Genomic DNA, 15975 nt, shown 5'->3' with positions numbered 1-15975 from the left:
ATATGAAATATCCATAAAATATCACTTAATCAGAGGTCGTCAGTTCATTAAATGATTTTTAAAAAAGGGGTCTCTTAGGGGAAAAGGTTGGGAACAGCCGCCTTAAATAACAGCATCAGATCTTATAACACATTTAGTTCAAAGCCTCTCAAATTTGGGATAAACTTGTTGGAATATGTGTCACCAAATTGGTGCTGCTGCCACTGTATGATGAGGTTATCTGATTTCCAAAGTGTTCCTCCGCTGATAGTTGACTGCGTGTTGAGTTTACAGGTCAACCATCTCGTTCCCAGAGCTTTTGTTTTCCAACTGGGAACACCAAACGGAAAGCACGTGAAAGCAACCCTGTTTCAGCGACCGCACAAAAGATCTTTGTCCCGAGCAAACACACTGTGTTGTCCAACAGTTGTTTTGGGGTCAGATGGAGCGTTGTGTTCTCTGTATCTGTAGCCTATTTAAGTCAAAGGGAGCGTTTTAATGAGGACTAATCAATGACAACAGATTTCCTAAAATATCCTAATTTAGGCATTTGGTTCCCGTCTGCTCCCGCTCACAACTAGTTTGGCGTTTGGGGAGTTTAATTGCAGTTTTAATTGTGAGTCAGTGTGATGAATGAGGCTCCTGGTCACAGTGTTGCCTCTGGGAACTGTGTTTTTATTTAAATCTAATTTTATTTTTCACTATGTAGGCTGATTAAGTGTAAACACTCACTGCCTTTGTTCTGCTGAATGTGAACGCTTCCTTGGAATAAAGTTAGCGTGTTGCTGCATTTTTAATTGTGTTACAGATGTTTTTTGTGTTTATAAGAAGTCAGTAGGCTCTTATTTTAACCCAGTTTGAGATTAAACTCATAGAAGGGCATTGATAACATTGAGAATGCAGTTTTGTCTGTAGGAAAGCAGAGTATGTGGTTCTCCTCTGGGTTTCTGGGAGTCTTTAGGGAGCGTTTGTGATGTTAAATTCCCAGCTGTGGTTTAAATCATTAATTTTTAAGCATGTTTCTCACTTTATTTTTTACAAATGAAGAGCAGATAGACGAAGCTTTAAGAAATCTGAAGGGATGAGTTTGACCTAAAAAGTGAGAGTTAGCTGATTCAACGCTCTGTGTGATAAACCTTCTCCATCCTGTTATCCATCGTAATCACTATTGTTTCCTGATTCCTTTCCTCTCCAGATTTGTTTGCCATGGAAACGGATATGATACCAAAATTCTCCTCAAAAGATGAGGAGATTGACTTCTGGAAGGCTCTTTCCCTCAAGTACAAGAACAGGTAACATTATGTGGTTGCCCTTTTCTGTTGGGAGCATTTACAGTTTAAAGCATAAAGCTGCTTTTATTCTATATTATTCATTCAAAAACATTTAGGAAGTAAAAGATACTTTATATTCAAGTGAAGTCAAGGAAGGCTTCTCCGATAAAAGTATGTTTTTAAGAAGAGATTGAGACGACCTGATTTACTCGTCTTTTAGTGTATTAAAAGACGACAAGATTGATAGTGAAGTTACAGTTTTATATGTTTCAGCCAAGGTACCTCTGACCTCTTTGTCAGCCACATTTTGTGCCACTGAGTTACAGTCTGGATCAGTGGTCGAGACCTCTACTAGGGGTCACCAGTCCTTCTTGATTTTAAGGGGTGTAAGAAAACGTTAGAAAATATACACAGCAGGCCTATATATTTTTAAAGTTTAGATTATTATTGAAGATATAAACTTTGAAGACCTGAACAGGAGCTATATTCACAGAACCAAACAGCCTCGTCCTGCATTAGAAACATTCGCATTCAAACAACCTGAAGAGCCAATAGAACAATGGCCCTGGGGGACAAGGCTAAAAAATGCACTAAATTTGTCAAAATAGAAGCTTATTAAGTCTGTATGATTGTTTAAAAAAAAAAAATACATTATACAGATGGAGAATTGTATAAAAAGTTCCATAAACAGGAAATAATCTTATTAAAAGTCATCCAACTTGCTCGTTTTGCACAAACTTCCTGCAGTTATTCAGTTTATCAGTTGTTCTCTAACTGTTTTTGTTATGCATTAAATATAATATTAGTCAGTTTACTTAATGAGCTCTTAAAGAAAAAGGTTGGGAACCTCTGATCTAGATCACAACGGCTGACGGTGACACTGCAGTCTCTGTGTCGGTGGGAACAACAGCTCACCACCTCAGGAATGTTTGATCTGATATCTTCCATTCTTACTCTTTCAATTAAAACCCAGCGACGCAGATCCAGTGGCACTTTTTAATGTGGGACGAGCAGTGAAAGCTCCAGTGGGAAACCTCTCCCTTTCCTTACCTTCTCATGTTTCACATTAAACATAAAAGGCTCTCGTGTGTCTTTTGTCCTCCCATCTTTTGAATAGGTTCATGTAATACTACAGCTGTTTTTTGTTTTTTTTGCCGTTGACATTTTTAGGCTAAAGGCTAGTAAAAGTAGCTGCTCCAAGAGGAAAATCTTATTTTACAGCACATCGCTTGATAAAGAACTGATTGAAATCTCAACACCCGGAGCCAAAAGGAAGCAACACCCAGTTACGTAAGAGTCTGTAGACAATGAGCTTCCTTTAATGTCGAGGCTACTTCCATTCTGTTTGTGTGTGTGACTATTAATCCAGAGGATGTTAAAATTAGTCTTTTTTTATCATCTAATCCAGTATTTATTATACTTTTTACACCAGGTACCACCATAGATTCCATTAGGCTCTCCAGGTTTGAAAGGTTTCCCCTGAAATATTTAGTTTACACAACATAAAACTACAATAAGATAACGTTAAAGTGGCAGTTCTTCTCTCAGCCTTGATATTATGAAATACTGTCACATGAGTTTCACGCCTCTTACGTCTTGTTCAGCTACGGATAGTTCACACAGGAGGCAGGTTTATTCCTAGAAAGGAGATTATTTATTGCTGACTGTTGTTGAATGCTTAATTTGGTGGAAAAGTTGTCCTCCTGATCCACACTTCTCTTCCAGGTAGTTCCAGTTTGGAGCCACGATTACAGTGTTTTTGAACCATTTATTTTACCTCCACTTACTATCTTATCAACACATTTTATCTCGTAACTAATCATGGATGTATGTATGCGCTATGTGCATGAATGTGACTACGAAACAGACTCATATTAAAACAAAATATTACAGAAAATGCAAAAAGTTACAAGTATTTTCAAGCAAAATAATGTAGCATTTTGGTAGTATTCAATGTTTTTGAATCAATTTATTTATTTTTCATAAAAATATTTCAGAGATTCTTCCGTGTACCACCATTGGTACCATAGTTTGAAAACCAGCAGCTTTATGAGTTTTAAAGGTCATTCTTGACTTCGGAAACAAAACAGCTTCTCCTTGAGGTCTATTTATTTAGTTCTGTAGCTATAGATCATATTGCATGATCTTCTTTGACAGATTTAATCATCTTAAAGCACAAAAACTACAACCTTTTCCTTCAATACCTTCAGTAAGTTTTAGTTTTGTAAACCATGAGAAACCCCTGTAGAATTAGAACTGATTTAAAAGGCCTTAAAAATGGTGAGAAAAATCACCAAATTGTGTGTTAAATAAGCATTTTTATATCGTGAAATGTCTTTCTGCTGGGAGGATTCCCCCCGAACTAACCACTCAGATTCACTGGAGTATTTTGAATGACGGTAATAACAACTGTGAATAGAGGAAGGACCAGACTGCAAATTAGCAGCAGCCAACCTTTTCTATGTAGAACCAGTTCAAAGTGAGACCGAGTCTTTCCACAGTGAGCTGAACACGAGCGTTTATAAATGGATTTTCTGGCTCTGGGCCACCTCCAGCACTCTCCTCGCTCATGTGATGCTTGATTATTCCATTTGCCATTTTTAGACAGCCGGCTCTGTCTGAGTGTGTGTGTGTGTGTGTGTGTGTGTGTCCGTTCCAAGTGTGGTCAGGCTCTTATCAACACACACTTACATAACCACCCGTTCATGGTGAGGCTGTTTAGTGAACTATGTGGTTGTTCTCAGTGTCAGAGATCTGGTTCCCGTTGAACTGAATGAACTGAAATGTAGGTCATGTTTTTTGTTTTTGGGTGGAGAGTAAAATGTATCAAACACAGAATTAACTGCTGTAAAATTTATTTTACATTAATTTTTTATTCATTTTATTTTAAAACGTAATTTCCTTAAATTGTCTGGCCAGTGTAGCTTTTAGCTAAATACGACTCAGAGAGGAGTAGAAATATCTGCCTCTTAATTGTAGTGGAGTAGAAGTAAAGTACCTCAGACTTGTTCTTAACTACAGTACTTGATTAAATGTACTTAGTCTTACTCAGTGATGGAAAGTAATTATGCTAATTACCAATCATTGAAACCACCCACTCTACAGCATAGGTGTCAGAAATTGTGAATATCAGCCAGATAAGATGAAATAAAGATGCTAGTAAGCTGTTTAAGTGCAACAGTTGATGAATTCCCCCACCGGGCTTGCATATCTGCCTCTTTTCTGTCTCGACTTGTTGTCCGATGCCTTCTCTTCTTTCCGCCTGCAGCTGCCAGGAGGCTCAGGAGGAGCTGCTGGAGTTTCAGGAAGGCAGCAGGGAGCTGGAGGCCGAGCTGGAGGCACAGCTGGGCCAGGCCGAGCATCGTATGAAAGACCTGCAGTCCGAGAACCAAAGACTCAAGAACGAGGTCGAAACGCTCAAGGTAACTGCAGTTAGTTTGGTAAAACAACGGGGATGATAAATGAAATCTGTGTGTGATCACTGCTGCAAAAAGCAACAGTATATGTAGTGTTAGCTGGGTTTCTGCAAGTTCAAGTTCACTTTTTAAGACCATTTTGATGAATCACAAATGGAAATAATCACTATTTGAAGCATTAATATTAATAGTTTTTGAGTTCTCTTCAGCATTTCACCAGAAAAAAGCAAATCTATGAAACAAAAAGCAAAAAAATCTAAATATTTTGTGTAGCAACAAATATTTTACAACCTTTTAATAATCTCGTGACCACTGACCTCCTTTTATCCACACCTGTCAACCGGCTCGATCAATGACTGCTGTTTGACCTTCGCTGTGACTTTTTCTGTGAATGTGGGTCAATGATGAGATCAGCATTATGTATATTATGTTTTTTTTTTAATCTTGACAACATGTGGCGCTCTGAACCGAACAAAGTACAGCGTGTCTCCATGTGAAACCTTTAAAATAAATATTTGATGTTTCTTTTTTTTTGTAGCCATCTTATATCACCACTCGTCCGTCTTGAGTGCAGCCTCTTGGGAGCGAGAAGTAAAGTCACGCTGTAGCAGCTGCTGCTCCCCTGGATGCATATGCACTCAGCACTTATTTATTTTTTCTTCTACGTAAGAGGTCATTGAGATTAGACCTATAAAGGCTCATAATAAAAGTTGTGGTTATGATGGGGTTTATTGGTCTTGTCGAGGAGTATAGTCCTGGGATCGGCATATTCTGTGAATCCATGTGCAATCTAAATGGTAATCTCACTCCAGGACGCTGCTGAGCTACTTCTCTTTTCTAATTTCAGCACTTATGAAGCAGCACCTGCTCTGTCCTAAGCGGGCTGTATATTGATGCAGCTGATCTGAACGACTCTCATACATAATGCATCAGGTTGTGTCTTATTCTCGCTCCATAATTACCAAAAAAGGCGGGTGGCGCATTTCTGAGTCTGTGTTTCCAGCCGGGTGAAGTGAAGTCACCAGCAGGGATGAGATGTTCATCAAGTGAATTCATACTGTAGCTTTGTTTGTGGGGAGAAAACACAGTAGTGGGAGTTTTTGAACATTGCACTGTTGGCTTTTCAGGTATATGTTTTTGAAATAATAAATTTTTTTTTAGAAAAGACACAAAACAATGTAAAATTGCTGTTTGTTTTTTTTAGATATTTTCAGTACAAATCTATGGTAGCCTTGAGGTGCAAAATACATTTCAGACAACACTGATCACAGACAACATTTCAGTACACACAGTATTTAAAGAGACATTTCAGGAATTACAATGACATTATACAAAATTAAATCCACAAATAGGAAAACACAACCATTCAGAAAACACTACAACATTTTAGAAAACACAACATTCAGAAACACAAGATTTCTGAGAAGAACAACATTGTGTTTTTTTTTTTTATGTTTAGCAAGTTTCATCCAATGTTTTATTTTTCACCTCAAACCACCATACAAAGAACATCAAAGCATTAAAAATATCTTCACAGTTATACTCAGTGTAATGTTCATAGGTTTGGGCTGAATGAGACTCAAACAGGGTTGTCTGGCCTCTGCATGTGATTCAGTCTGCACAGTAACAGCAGATATAGGTCAGACATACAGACGGGCCACGGCGGTGCTTATTGAGCTGATTGTCTCGGAGCTGGTGGATATATAGGTCACACTTAACATCCGCTGCTTTACAGCAGAGAGAAGGAAAGTGAGAAACAGCACTGAAAAATGGATGACAGCATGTAGGCGGTGCAGCGTCGGGAGCTGTCTGTGCTCTAGATTGAAATACACGTGATTGATATGTGGCGTCTGTCTTCATCCTGTCCCATCTCTTCCCTACTCAGGACAAGCTGGAGCAACAGTACTCTCAGAGCTACAAGCAGATCTCCATGCTGGAGGACGACCTCGGGCAAACACGCAGCATCAAGGATCAGCTCCACAAATACGTCAGAGAGCTCGAACAGTCCAATGATGACTTGGAGAGAGCCAAAAGGTTCGTCTAAAGTACACCCTAAAATCACTCCTGCACACAATTTAGTCAGTCAGTGTCTTCATAGTTTCTCCTTTTTAAGAGTTTAATGTTCCTGATGAGCATTTTTATGTCACTGAATAAAGATCTTGGCTTTTCTTATAAGGATAAATCATGATAGACACTTTAACCCGAGTCAAAGGTGTTTTTCCCATCAAACCAGTTACTTCATGATGTATAAAAATGTGCTTTAGATACAATTCTAAGTGCTTGTTACAATTAGCAAAGGGCTCGAATTCAATCAATTTCTGGCTTGAATTTGATTAAAATCATTGATGTTATTCGTACCGAAAAGGCAGCCCCAGAGGATATTTACATTTAATTAATGAAATGTAAATTTTTTGCTTCCTTTTTATTTTATTTTTATTCGTCTCTCTTAGAGCCACAATTGTGTCTCTGGAGAACTTCGAGCAGCGTCTGAACCAGGCCATCGAGAGGAACGCCTTCCTGGAGAGTGAGCTGGATGAGAAGGAGTCGCTGCTGGTCTCCGTGCAGAGATTAAAGGATGAAGCCAGAGGTGATTATTGACTAGATTTTTACTGATGAGCCACGCTGTCGATCACCACCACAGCTCATTAACACACAGCTTCCTCTTTGATCCGCCGAATATCTGCTTTCCCACACATTCGTGCAGATTTCGGCTCTTTGAGAAAAGCTAAAAAATTTTCCTTATTTGTTCTTTGCTCATAGACTTGAGGCAGGAGCTTGCCGTCCGAGAGAGGCAGTCAGACGTGAGCAGGATGTCGGCTCCAAGTTCGCCCACGCAGGACAACGAGAAGATGGACACGGCGGTGCAGGCCTCTCTCTCTCTCCCTGCCACCCCACTGAGCAAAGGTCTGGACAACGCCTTTGCCAACCCAACAGGTAGCTGCAGCCTCTATTCCATTGAGGGCATTTTTCTTCCTCTCATCAAGCAGATACAGATGGGGAAACCCGACATCAGTATTCTGCTGTTTTTGTGTGGACATCAGTTATTCGTGTCTTGTTGAGAAACAGTTCTTCTGGTGCTCTCAGAGGGGAAAAATATGCTGATTTTGAGCAGATTATTTCCTGTTCAGGGAACTTAACCCTCTATATTATTTATTTTTTTAAATAATTTTTAACAATCATACAAACGTAATCGGCTTCTTTTATGACAGATTCTCAGTTAAAATTGTACATAAATCTCTAATGTTTGTCTTTACTCTCTCCTTTGATGCACAGTGCTTTCAAACGGATATGGCAGCAACTCTCCATTGACTCCTTCCGCCAGGATATCGGCTCTCAACATCGTCAGTGATTTACTTCGGAAAGTAGGGGTGAGTCATTCCTGTTCCCAGGTTTCCCTTTCTCTTCCGCTACATCCCAAGCTTTACGTAGAAAGTCCCCGTCTCCCCACGGGAAAGGAGAGCGTATATTATATCATTATTTGTGCCCCTCCTCCCACACAGGCTCTGGAGTCCAAGCTTGCCGCTTGCAGAAACTTCGCCAAGGACCAGAGAGCGAGGAAGGCGTACGCTCTCGACAACAGCAACGCGCTGAACGCAAACACAGCCAGCTACGGCCAGCCCCTCCATACGTCATATTTTGACAAAGCGTAAGTGAAACCAAAAAACCCCTTTTAAGAGCGAATAATCAATGAATGTCACAATGTAATTCCTGTCAGACGTGTTTACAGGATGCCTTTCGGTGTTGTCATAGAGTATGTGATGACTCAGCAGGAGATATGGACGAGTATCTGAGACCTGTGTGCATTTTTTCCCCCAGCAGGACAGAGATGGTCACATTCCCTGCATTGATTTTGGGTAATCACAGCTCCTATGTCTGTTACCTGAGTGTGTGGTGGGGGAGGGGGGCATGCATGCTGCTGCTGCTTTTAATAATCCCTTGTAGAGCTCATAGAAATAACTGTGGGCTACTGTAGATGACGTCCCGGCCACTAACTGTCCCAGGGTGGTGTTGGTGGCGGTGGTGGTGTAATGCTTCCTGTTTTAACTCTAACCTAATAGATCTCCTTCCTGTCTGTGTACTAATGTGAGTTGTTTATGTTGTTTTGGCCCTAGATCTGAGCGTTTATTATAATTAACAAAAGGAAATTTTAAAGCTTTTTTTGTTGTGTGTTTTTTGCATTTTAGACTTTTTAAAACTTATTTAAACTGTTACAAATGAACTGTGGGAAAATTACTGGCAGCTGGCAACAAAAAGTGAAAGTATTTCATCATTAAAGGGTAGGGAGTGCCTGAAATGGGACAGTACTCAGCGGCACTTGTGTTTGTTGCCTTTGTTGGTTGGGTTGGGTTAGGCATGAGGTTTAAATGTCAGGGTTAGAGCCGATGAAGGGTTGGTCTTCGCAGAATACAAGTGAGGACAAAACAACGCTGAAAATGTCTCTAAAATGGACGAAAAAATGCCAAAATAATTAAGATTAGAGTTGTGCTGAAATTGCATACTGGCACCTTTATTTTGGTCCAATTCAGGCAATGAAGATGAGATTTACTTGTTCTCAACAAATCCCTTAAATAACCAAACTAACAGTGTGTTACTCTGTCTTCATATTTATGGCACTCAGCTCTGAACCCACTGGTTCCAACTGAAGATGTAAATCTTTAAAAATCTGCCACAAATCTTTGATTATGTAATTTTAACGAAGATGGAACAACATTGCCATCCCTAAAGCCTAAAACAGCTGCTAGTTCTTACCAAACGTTACTCTAACAGGAGGAAAATGTACATTTGTTTGAGACTATTTTGAGTGGCAGATTAATCCACATTTGGTGCTTCAATGAGTATTTGGGGCAGCAGGACGGTGTATAAATAAAACTACAATGTGTTTGTTTGTGGACAACAATGGAGCTTTATGGCACAGAGGAATAATCAGGCTTTGATACACACACAATATTTGTTCATATAGTGCGTCGTTGGTTGTGTAGTTTTAATGCGGTTTGTTGACACTAAGAAAATAATATCACCTGATGTATCCGGTAACATTCAGTCATATTTAATGTGGAAAAAAATGTCCGTTCTGTTCAGTTTTTCTGCTGTGTCACTCCTCTCTGTTGCTGGCGAGAGCACTGACAGCGTATAGTGTTTCTACTGTGTTAGGCAGTGTGTGCATATTGAGGTATACACACACACACACACACACACAACAAGGTCATTGTCCTTCTGGTTTCAGAGCAGAGGGTTTGTTATTCACACCATTAACCTTCAGAGAACTTTTGAGAAGCCAAAGGCGTTTTGTCCCACTTACTGTAACAGAGGAACATTATATCCTGGTGGGAAAAGAGCATTTACGAGTTTATTTAACACAGTTTGACATATTTTGATTTAAAAAAAGTAACATCTTTATCTTAGGTAGGAGCTAAGGTACTAAAACTAATTTGATATTGGTGCAGAAACTCATTAAAAAGCAGCCACTTGTAGCTGGTAGCTGACACAGAGCAGACTACAGAGATCTGCTGGAAGTGAAGGTTAAGCCTTCTGACAGTTTTCCCCCCAGTACTTCCCAATATAGATCCATACAGCGCCTATAACTTCCCACCTCTACCTGACATTTATATAATCTTACAGTCACATACATACACCGCTATAGAACCTTACCAGCCTTAGACATTTTACTGCATTGTAGTGAAACTGAATGGTGCTTTCCAGACTCATGACTCAGGTTAAAACCACTCGAGGGATTCAGGTCGTAGCCCAACCACGACCCACAAAAGAAACCGGTTCGACCAGTTGGTCCGGATTAACTCTTCAAACCGCAACTTCCTTCCCACTTTCTGCATTCGGGTTTCATTTTTAGCATCACACAACATTTTAAAAACATCCTTGGTGTGGTAGCTGCAGTGTCCTCTGGGTATGAGCTGCAGATTCAGTGGATAATGAGGGCAGGATGACGGCGGTGACCTGCCGCTGCTCAGGTCAGTGCTTTGTGCTGGCGGTAGTTACTGGAAAGTGTCAGTGAGCCTGAGGAGAAACACTGACAGTGACAGAAAATACAGACGTGTACAGAGAGTTTATCCGACAGTTTGTTCATCCTTTATGTATAAAAGTCAAATTTTGCCATGAAAAGAAAGAAAAAATAGGATAATTTGGTCATTAAATGTAAGTTTTTTTGTAAAAGAACCAGTAAATAATAGTTAATAGGGGAGTTTAGATTGATATTATTATTAAATTATTAAATTAATTAAGTGACCCTCGTGGATATGATGCCTGAGAGCTTCCTGGTTTTAATGTAACTCTTGTTTTTGTTGCAGCAGGACCGTGAACGGACTGAAACCTGGTGCCCTGACAGCCATCACCACCCCTCCTGCTGCCTCCTCCCCAGGCTTAGTGCCCCTCACTGTGTGACAGTAGCCCCCCCAACACACCCAAACCTTATAAAACCCAACACGCCTGCGTCCTGCAGTTGGAAAATCACATCTAAAAAAAGAGACACAACACAAATGGCTAATACTGTAAAACCCTGTCGACGTACCGTTATCCCCCCTCGTCTCCTCACACTGTTGTTCTGACACTTGTGCTTCATTCCTGCTGTAATCGAAGGTCCCTGTCTCTATATATTTCATGTGTTACTGTATCTTTGCTCACTGGCTCGTACAAAGATGGCGCCCCCATCTTCTTGTTTAAAGTTTCCCGTGAGATCTCCCCTCTGAATCCTGAAAAAGGGAAATATTATGCAACTAAAATTAACGGCTGGTTTAATCATTACTGCTTCTATTCACCACTTTCACTAGCAATAACGTCGATTAAGGCTGACACACCCACTGCTGGGAACGTGAATGGGGACATAATAGGTTTAATGGGTTGCCATCACTTCCTGGATGATGGTCAGCCTCCATCAATTACTGATGTTACAAAATGTCCGACGTGTGAGCCTCGCCGGCGTCCAGGTGAAGACTCCAGTTTGGCTTTTTAACTATTAATCTTGTGTTTTCTGTTTCAGAAGGGAAAGGGGGGAAAGTCTTTGTGTCATTGTAGTGAGTCAAACAACATCCACCCTCTGAACTATGTGACATGATGTGTACAGTATTGGTCATATTGATCGTTATTTATAGACAGCCCATTTATTTAAGCGGCGCTGTTCAGAACAGTTAACCAGCATTTCTTGTATTCTGTAGTCAAAAGTGTTTTTATCCACTTTTTTTTTTATTTATTTGGATTTATTATAACGCAGCACATTTTTTTAGTACTGTACACGATGAGCAAGTGAAGCACTTTGACCTTGTGGGAACTTATTCTTCATATTCATTCAAGTGCAATATTGCCTGTTTGTTATAGTTTGTGGGTTTAATTTATTTCAGGTTTCTTTTACGGCATGTTTTAATAAAATATGTAATTATACTCCATCAATGTGTCCTGTTTCTATCAGGTCTGTGAATAATTTCTATCATTTTCTGAGCAGAAACTCTTCTCTGCCAGGTCCTAACATATGATTATTATATAATTTTCTCTTATTTCTGGGGATAATTTTTTTTATAAACTATTAATCTATAAAACAATCAGCAGATTAACATGTTTTTATTGTTTTAGCTGGTTGTAATTTTCTATATTTTGATGATTTTATCACTTTTATTTTTTGTGAAGCACTTTGTAACATGGGTTTGATCTATAAATAAAGATTATTATTATTAATCAATGATGAAAACAACTATTAGTCACAACCCTTTTTTTGCAATATCAATTATTTTGTAGATTAATCATTTGGTTTTATAAAATGCCCAGAAATAGTGAACAATTATACAATAATAATAATAAATAATAATAATAATGCCTCAGAGCTGAAGGTGACATCTTCAAATGTCTTTGTCCGACCAACTACTAAAACTCAGATATAGAAATATTTTACTCAACTACACTCAATTACAGCTTTAGTTACTAATTACCTTTCAGATTAAGATTTTACAAGTAAAACACACAAGAATTTTATAAAATGAGATATGATAAAAAATATAAAGTACCTAAAAATACCTATATTACATTATACAATAATATAACACTGCATAATGAACTGAGTACTTTAACTTCTGATACTTTAAGTACATGTTGCTAATAATACTTTTGTATATTCTGAATACTTTTGCTTGTAATGGAGTATTTTTAAACTGTGAAAATCTAAAACTCTACAGCATGTGTTTGAAAATCGTCAGAAAAACCTGTAAAAGTTTTCATGATTTAAATTTAAGGAGCTAAAACTAAACCAAACATATGGTCCTTTAAGTTGTTGACAACACTGCCCCCTGCTGGAAAATACATGTAAATACAAGACACAAAAAAGAATAATTACTTTTTAGTCATTTAATAATTAATATTTATGTCTCAAAACAGACACAAAATAGAAGATTACATTTCCTGTTCATGTGTGAATTATCCAACATTCATCCACTGATGCTGCATTTATAAAACACACACAGTTTGGCTTCTTGCACAGCAGATGTCTCCAGCATGATTATCTTCCTCTTGTATTAACTGATGTGTGAGGATTATTTGAATAATATCCATTAGTGAAACCAGGCAGGTTATTTAAAGGCCTCGGTTTAACAAGGTCGTCTTTACACACGTGAATCAGGCTTTGTACAGTCGGGTATATTTAGAGTCCATGTCCGTAGACCTGCTCAACATTAATATTCTGCCCCAGAAGGATCTTCTGTTCACGCTGTGGTTCAGCTGCTCCCTCCTCTCTTCCTCTCGGCCACCTCCTCTATCTGCCTCTTCCTCCTCTCCAAGATCTCCATCCTCTTGGCCTGGTTGCGTTCTCGCTCCTGGGCCTTGAGCTCCTCCACGTCCTCAAAGAACCTGTGCCTGCACAGAGGAGAAGGACTCGTTAGACGGATGTAAGGCTCAGTTTTTAATGTTTTATTTCCTATTAGACCTGTTTTAATTTATCTATGTGACCCTGTGATACTATTTTAAAATGTTACACTGATGATGCACAAAAGGAGAAACAAATAAGTCAATCGACAGAGGAAATCTGCAATTATATTGATAATTAATTCACTGTTTTAGTCATTTTTAAAGCAAAAATGACTAATATTTGCACATTTTAGCTTCTTAAATTCTGTCTTATATGATAATAATAATAATAATAATAATAATAATAATAATAATAATTGCTTTTGTTTTGTCACTTTTGTCTCAATAAAATGGCAACAGGCGAGTAGAAATTGAAAGATTCTGGCATTTACAAAGCAGAGAGGGTTTAATGAAAGACACAATCAAGCTGCATAATGGGAAATGTAGGATCCAGGGGTTTTGGATATCTCTTTAATTTTGTCAGTTTATTTCTAATCCAGTTATTTAACAGTTAAAACTTGATAGAATTGAATTCATACACAGATATTTTAAGACACAACATATTTACAGTACTGGTTTTTACAGAGTCGAAGCAGTTAATCAATTAATTGATTATTGTGATTATTGGTTGCTTTATTGTATTGTGCAGGACGTTTTTGTTGCAGATTAATCCAGAAATTAAGTTGCAGATTACTTGAAAGCACATTTATTAAAAGGCTTTTGCAACACTGTGTGCTTTGGTAGTCCTTGGCTATGACTTATTGATCACAAAGCAACACACAGCTCTCTTCTTTTGGCCTCCTGATGTCCCTTGGATCCAAAGAGCTCCTGTTCTTTGATTCCTGCTTTAGTGAGGCAGCTTCTGATTGTTTTTCTGTTCATTTCTCTTTATCTTCTGATTCGTTTATTGCAATGGATGGATTAGTTTGTTTGTTAGGTTCCTTTAATAGAATAAATCCACCCAAGCAGCTTATAAAAACAGAAAAGAGACACAAAAGGAAAGAAAAACAACACCTCAAATATCAGTAATAATAAATGAGAACCTAATGCAAACCTAAAACACACTATGTGCAATAAATCTTACGTTTACCTGTTAAAGAAAGCAGTTGCCAGTCCGACCAGCAGAGTCCCAAATAAGACCGGTTTTGTGAGACGTTTTCCAGCAGACAGTTGGTGTTGCTTCATTGTATCTGAAGTCCAGTGAGGGAAACAGAGAGAGGGTCGACCTGCAATAGCTACATTAATATAACTGACCTTAACTCGTTACACACCCTGCTGCTGCACACGTACCACCACTTCCGTTTCCCACTTTTAGGAACCAAAATCATCCCCAACACATTAAATAAGACATTTAACCACTTACATAGCACGTGTATGGTGTTTTAATGCGCGCAAAAGATGTTGTGGTGGCGTTTTAGTCAATATCGCAAGTTACAACAAGACGGTTAAGGTTGAGGCGGAACCCTATTCTTATCGCGCAGTTGCACGGACACATTTCACAGACAGACCAGCTCAGCCTTGTTACTTTGTTTAATCTGTTAAACATGAGTTTGTTCAGTCGTCTGTTTGTAGTTTGAGGTGAAGGCTGGAGCGAAGATGTGGAGGAGAGGCTCGTCTGAGGGCTCCGACCGCTTTGAATACTTACAATCTCTGGTCACTGAGTTCCAGGACACCGACAGTGATGGTTGGTTCACTTCCAGCTTTATTTCTCATCAGAAAGAATCTGAGAACAACAGACTCTCTCTGGGAATAACAAACAGCTGGTTTTAGATTTAAAAAGCACAATGTGTCGTGTAAACAACAGGGTAGGTAGTTTGTAATGTGTGTAAAAGTCTGATTATGTTTCCTAATGTTTGTTATCCATCAGGACAGAGTGAGTGTACCTGTATTACTGGTTTTATTCTGGAGGGACTGCTTTATTTCCCTTCCTGTAGAAGGTGTGTAAAGGTGACAGCTTTGTTTTATACAATAGGTTTTTATTTTCCAGCAGTTTCCACAATGAGACACAGATAATCTATTAGGTGGCTGGTAGAACTTGAACAATCATGTTCATTTTCCACCCTGATGCAGTGAAACATCAGAAATACAGTATGTAACATTTAATTTAATAACTGTGTGATGGGAACCCTACATTTAAATTAGAGATAAACGTTTTGTTTGTTTTCACAACACATTGATTTTGACATTATCTAGTCTTAGTAATCACTAGAGCCTTCATATAGCTGTACCCATAGTGGGTGTTTGAAGCAGATACCAATGCTGATATTGTGTTTAATAAATCTGGTAATACTTTTACTTGCAGTTAAAAAATATAATTGTTGCTCTCTGGTGGACAAAATATGTATAATGATGATACTAATATGTTTATGATCAGCTGAAATGAGTGAATGAAGTTCTCATTTCTAATTTTCTCACATAACTCATTTCACCACATCAGAGGCGAAGGAGCAGGTGCTGGCTAACCTGGCCAA

At 38.7% G+C, this 15975-nt stretch overlaps 1 protein-coding gene across 5 annotated transcripts; it reads left to right on the top strand.

Moving 5' to 3' along the window:
- Nucleotides 1–1174: 1174 nt before the first annotated feature.
- ndel1a (nudE neurodevelopment protein 1-like 1a) lies at nucleotides 1175–11347 on the top strand (the record flags this gene model as incomplete). Of its 5 annotated transcripts, none has more annotated exon segments than XM_035671588.1 (9): nucleotides 1175–1271; nucleotides 4519–4672; nucleotides 6552–6700; nucleotides 7117–7253; nucleotides 7427–7600; nucleotides 7940–8034; nucleotides 8167–8312; nucleotides 8486–8520; nucleotides 10972–11347. In XM_035671588.1, coding segments are annotated over 9 exon segments (984 nt in total). In that variant the 3' UTR covers nucleotides 10980–11347.
- Nucleotides 11348–15975: the final 4628 nt, after the last annotated feature.

The sequence above is a fragment of the Morone saxatilis genome, unplaced genomic scaffold, assembly GCF_004916995.1.
Source record: "Morone saxatilis isolate NCDOM2014 unplaced genomic scaffold, NCSU_SB_2.0 Contig1, whole genome shotgun sequence".
NCBI classification, from domain to species: Eukaryota; Metazoa; Chordata; class Actinopteri; family Moronidae; genus Morone; species Morone saxatilis.
The sequence above is the reverse complement of the archived record's forward strand: the minus strand, read 5'-3'. Positions and strand labels throughout refer to the sequence as shown.